This window comes from Zeus faber, assembly GCF_960531495.2.
Source record: "Zeus faber genome assembly, chromosome: 16".
In the NCBI taxonomy this organism is placed as follows: Eukaryota; Metazoa; Chordata; class Actinopteri; order Zeiformes; family Zeidae; genus Zeus; species Zeus faber.
In genome coordinates, this window is record NC_137202.1 from 20,836,118 (window position 1) to 20,842,052 (window position 5,935).

A 5,935-nucleotide genomic window follows, 5' to 3' on the forward strand; every position below is an offset into this window, starting at 1 on the left:
GCCGCCCAAAGGGTTTTACAGGATGATTACAGCTTTTACTGGATGATACCGGATAGATAGATAGATACTTTATATTCATCCCCCGAAATTGCAGTGTCGCAGCAGCTCGCATCACAAATAGGCAACGATAATAACAAAATGAGAATAAAAGAGACAAAAGGTAAATGACAGTATGCAAATAAGAATAAGCTGAAAAATTGCCAATATACAATGAGGCTAATTTTTAATTAACGATAAAAAAAAAAATAAAAAAAAAAAAATAAAAACGGTCATCATACAATTACCTAATGAGAAATTCAAGTATTCAAGAGGTTTGTTCGTCACATACATATACATACTTTCATACATATATGCAGTGAAATGTTAAACAATAAATGAAAACCTAGAAATGGACAAAAAAAAACAATAAAATACACTTAAAGAACAAAGCTACGGCCGAGTAGCAGCATCATATAGCCGTTATAGACAGACAGCATGTGATCATATCAACTGATTAAAAAGTTGAAGTGCCAATCCACAACATCATCTGTGTCGGGTGGATTACACTGCAAGTCCCAGATTTTCATTCAAAACGTGTTTAGTTTTGCTTCTCAAGAAACACTTGTTTTTTAGTTTTTTTTCTGGGTCACCGGGGATATTGGGTGGGGATATTTTCATCTTTTGTCGATCTTTGCGTTCACGGCGAAAAAAGGTGGGAACCGCCACCACCACCCCCGGAAACCCCATAGAGAGGAGCACATGCATAACGCGGCTACATCGAATGACTGTTTCTTATGAAGTGCCTCCTAAATAAAGTAAAAAAATATTTGCTTTTTAAACCAAATCATCTTACACATTACCACTTTAAAGATGCTACCTTCGCCTAAATAACTGTTTTATTTTGCTGCCGCGTGGGTGCGTGTGCACGCGTACATGACTGTCGCTCTGGACCGTTCCCCAGAATTGGGAAGAGGAGTGGGAGAAGATCGTGAAGATGGCGTCGCCCGTCTCCAGCAGCAACGGCCTCCAGTTCGACTCCTTGGAGGACATCCACATCTTCATCCTGTCCAACATCCTCCGCAGACCCATCATCGTCATCGCAGGTGCTTACATTGCCTCCGCCTGCGCCTCGAGCTCCCTCTCATGGCGGAAACTTGAGCCGCGTGGATGTTCGGAACCTCACGCACTCAAAGTCTGTTTTGCAGATAGAGGGGAATTAATGGTATCATAGGTCCCCTGGGTTGTTTCATTCCAGATTTCTTCTTTCCTTTCACAGTTCCAGTAAATGTTCTGTTAAAGGCGTCCGTTGTTTTATGGACACCTTGTTAGGATGTTACCCATTCTAAACGAAGCCAAAAACTCCCTTGAGTTTCAAGCCGACTCATTGTTGGACTCCATAGAGGAACCGGTCCGTTCAGATGTTTATAATAGAAATGAACAAGCCGCAAGGAGTGACGTGTTACAACGTGATGCGTGTTCTCAGTTCCACCGCTGACTTCCTCCACCTCTCCCCCACCCCTCCCCGTCAACAGACCAGGTGGTGAGGAGCATGAAGTCGGGCTCCTCCTTCTCTCCCCTGAACGTGGGCGGAATCTACCTTCCGCTCCACTGGCCGCCCACCGAGTGCTACAAATACCCCATCGTGCTGGGCTACGACTCGCAGCACTTTGCGCCCCTCATCACCATCAAGGACAGCGGCCCAGGTGAGGACCGACCGGGGGGTGGGGTAAGCCTGTGCTTCCGCCAAAGAGAGGGCGAGCTCGCCGTCCCCCTGTGACTCAACGGCAAACCTGCCTTTTTGACCCCTCTTTCGACCCAGAGATCCGAGCGGTGCCGCTGATCAACCCGGGCCGCGGGGGCTTTGAGGTGCTGAAGGTCCACTTCCTGATGGAGAAGGAGCAACAGCAGAAGGAGCGGCTGCTGAAGGACTACCTGCACCTGATGGAGATCCCCGTCATCGGCTTGGGCTACGACGCCACGAGCATCATCAACGCCGCACGGTACACGTTTATGAACTGACGTAGTTCGTTTGGGATCATTAGAACACACTGGTTGACATACGTTATATTTCTCTCTGTTGGCGACCTTCTCCAGTCCGTCAAAAAAGCATAAAATTCAGGTCGATTTTATTTCAAATCTTAGGATCGATTTGGAAGTTGGGGATGTTTTCCAATACTGATACCCTATTTCGGCATCCGATACTAGTATTGATGACTGTCCGTTTAATGACATAAATGTTTGAGCGAACTTAAGCATGAACTGCAACAGACAACCGTGTGGTTCCTAAAACACTTTTAACCCTTTCAGTTCAGGTAAAAAAAAAAAATACAAAAAAAAAGCAGCGAAAATAAATCACTGGAGCTGTGTTGAGATGTCTGACTGCGATTCATTTCCGCGTCCCCAAGGTTGGACGAGGGCAACCTGCCGGAGGACATGAACCTGATGGAGGACTACCTGCAGCTGGTCAACCATGAGTACCAGCGTTGGCAGGAGGACAAGGAGCAAGCCTGGGCCGCCCAGCCGCAGCGCCCGCCGCCCTTCTCCGTCTCCCAGCTCTCCCTCATCGAGATCCGCTGCGCCACGCCGCGCTGCACCTTCTACGTCTCCGTGGACACACAGCCACACTGCCATGAGTGCTTCGAGAAGCGCCAGGCCACCACGGGCGGCGAGGCCAGGATCGAGGGGGTGGTGCAGACCAAAGGCGTCGGCGTGCAGGGTGGGGTGGGGACGATGGGCCCTTCAGAGACCGAGGTGACGTCCCGCTGCGCCCGGAGCGGCAGCCCGCCGCTGGGGCGAGGGGCGGTGCTGTCCAGCCCGCGCCCCGCACCCCCCACCGCGCCGAGCCTCAGCCTCTACAGTGAGACGCACGCCATGAAGTGCAAGATGCCCGGCTGCCTCTTCACGCTAAGCGTGGAGCACGACGGACTCTGCGAACGCTGTTTCAACTCCAGGCAGCAGCCCGGGGCCGCCACGGCGCTGCCGGGCCCCAACGGAGGAGGGCCCATGGCCCCCCACCCCGCTCCAGGTCCCGGCTGGGTGCAGTGGGGGGGCCGGGAGGCAGAGACAGAACACTGCAGCATGTGCAGACAGGAGGCATTTAGGATATTCAACGGCCTGTGTCCGCCCTGCATGCAGCGGCAGCAGGCTCCGGACCGGGTGGAGCCGTCACAGACCAACGCCAGGATGGAGGCCTCGTCGTCTGTGTGGAGCCAGACCAGGGAGCCCGAGCGGCCGTGCCTCACCCTGACGCCCGGACACACCTCGGCCTGGCAGACCCCCCTGGCTCGGCCGTGCAAACGATCCGGCTGCCAGTTCTTTGGGACGCCTGAGAAACTGGGTTTCTGCACTATCTGCTATGTAGACTATCAGACCAACCACCGTAAGTCGTGGAAACACACCTCCAACTGTATCACTCATAGAGGATTTGTCCATCTACTGGACTGCACAGTACCTCGGGCTGTGTTGGAAAAAAAAAACAAAAAACACAATAGTCTGACATGATACAATTCTATTGTTTCAGTTTCTAAATAAATGTGAAAATTGTAACATTGATACTGTAAATATAAATCTATGCTCTAATATACTTAATAATATATATATTATTATATATAATATATAATAATATTTTTGTAATAAATATTTTATTTCCGTTTTCGACTGAATTTGTTTCTTGAAATGTTTTTGGAACGCACGTCACATGGTATTCTCGAATGTTTAAAGTATTTATTCTCATTCTCATGGATAAAATGTCAATATATTGATATCGAAGGGTCAAATCGTGATCCTTTGTATCAAAATGGAATCAATGCTTAGATCCCTCACTCACCTTGCATTAAAAAAACCTCTTAACCATCGCCTTTGTTGTTGTGTTTTTATGTTCTTTTTGTCTCTTGTTTGCTCCAGACCTGACGCCTCCACCGGCCCCGGTCCAGAACCGGCACGGCTCCGAGGCGGGCTTCCAGAACGCCACCCAGTGCCGGGGCGGCGGCTGCGGCGCAGTGGGCAAGGCCATGCTGGAGGGATACTGCAACAAGTGCTACGTCAAGGAGCAGAGTGCACGGCTCAACCAGGCTGCCAACCGCACGCCGCACTCCCCTCCCCCGGTCATGGTACGAGTCTGCTGTAGCTCCTGACCTGTTGGTTCGGTTCAATAACGTTGTACCCTTTGCCACCCTTACCTTATCTTACCCCACTCTACCTTACTTTACGCGTTCTTACCGTACCCTGTCTTACTTTATCCTACTTTACCCTTACTTACTTTACCCTATCCTACCTTACCCTACCTTGCCGTACCTTACTCTACCTTATCATGCCATACCCTCCTTACCTTATCTTACCTTACCTTACTGTACCTTACCTTACCCTACCTTACCTTACTGTACCTTACCTTACCCTACCTTACCTTACCCTACCCTACCCTACCGTACCTTACCTTACTCTACCTTACCGTACCTTACTCTACCATATCGTGCCATACCCGCCTTACCCTTACCCTACCCTAACTTACCATACCTTACCGTACCTTAACCTACCTTACCCTACCTTACCTTACCTTACTCTTTCTTACCTAACTCTACCTTACCTTACCCTACCTTACCTTACCTCACCTTACCCTACCTTACCTTACCTTATCCTTTTGTACTCTACTCTACCTTACCTTGGCGTACCTTACCCTACCGTATCCTACTTTATCCTACCAGATCTACCTTACCTTACTCTACCCTACCTTACTCTACCTTACCCTACACTACCCTACCATACCTTACCTAAATCTACCTTACCTTACTCTACCCTACTTTACCTTACCTTTCTTTACTCTACCTTACTCTACCTTACCCTACACTACCCTACCCTACTTTACCATACCATCCCCTACAATAATTGTTTTATCTTCTGTCTCACTCTCACCTTTACTATAATACATTTACTGTGTACTGTTTACTGTGTACACTGCTTATATTCAGTTTTTTGTGACTAATGATCTGATGATGGAAATTTGTTTTGTTCAGTGGCTAACTCTTTGTCCGTCTCCATTCTCTCTCTATTTTCTTTCTCCCTCGATGAGCAGCGTGAGCGAGCGGCCAAACCCAGGTCGTCCCAGCAGTCCCAGCAGACCCAGCTGACCCAGCAGACCCAGCAGACCCAGCAGACCCAGCAGACCCAACAATCCCAACAATCCCAGCAGTCCCAGACCCAGTGCCGGCGGAGCGGCTGCAGCAATGTGTCGCCGGGCTGCACGGACCTGTGCCCGGAGTGCCACACCCGCGGCCAGGGCAGGGAGGGGGGTCGGCGGGCGCAGGCGCCCAAGGAGAAGTCCAAGCAGCGGTGCCGGACGCAGGGCTGCGACCACTACGCCAACCAAGAGAAACAGGGCTACTGCAACGAGTGCGACCACTTCAAACAAATCTACCGTGGGTGACCTCGCCCCCACAACGCACCTGCACCCCCTGCGGCCAGGAACAGTGACACCTCCCATCGCTAGCACGCTAGAGCCGCCCGCCCGCCCTCCCCCCATGCCAGTCAATGCACCTCTGATACTAACTAACCAACTAACTAACTAGCTAGTGACTAACTAGTAACCTAATGGCCTGAAAATCAACCCCCTCCCATGTAGAATGTGAAAAGAGATTGTGTGACTGCGGAGGGAGGGGGAAGTGTGTGTGTGTGTGTGTGTGTGTGTGTGTGTGTGTGTGTGTGTGTGTGTGTGTGTGTGTGTGTGTGTGTGTGTGTGTGTGTGTGTGTGTGTGTGTGTGTGTGTGTGTGTCTGTGCGTGCGCACGCACGTGTGTGATACGTCCACGCTTGCGTGTGCTGGAGTGGGTGTGTATTCGCAGTAGACATGGCCTCCAAAATACCTCTGTGCAATTATTATCATCTGACCTGGTGTGTATAGATACAGTAGGTGGTGAGAGGTTTGGCGACGTGTCAGAGCAACTGACTCAACTCTCGTGTACAAT

At 50.2% G+C, this 5,935-nt stretch overlaps 1 protein-coding gene across 1 annotated transcript in view; it reads left to right on the forward strand.

Annotated features, from left to right (window-relative positions):
- The window catches only part of tnfaip3 (tumor necrosis factor, alpha-induced protein 3), a 14,143-nt gene extending 8,462 nt beyond the window's left edge, over positions 1–5,681 (forward strand). The window contains exons 5-10 of the mRNA XM_080016166.1: positions 941–1,082; positions 1,512–1,682; positions 1,799–1,979; positions 2,385–3,358; positions 3,883–4,088; positions 5,048–5,681. Coding sequence (XP_079872292.1) covers positions 941–1,082; positions 1,512–1,682; positions 1,799–1,979; positions 2,385–3,358; positions 3,883–4,088; positions 5,048–5,398 — 2,025 coding nt within the window. The 3' untranslated portion in view covers positions 5,399–5,681. The remainder of the gene's footprint in view (positions 1–940; positions 1,083–1,511; positions 1,683–1,798; positions 1,980–2,384; positions 3,359–3,882; positions 4,089–5,047) is intronic.
- Positions 5,682–5,935: the final 254 nt, after the last annotated feature.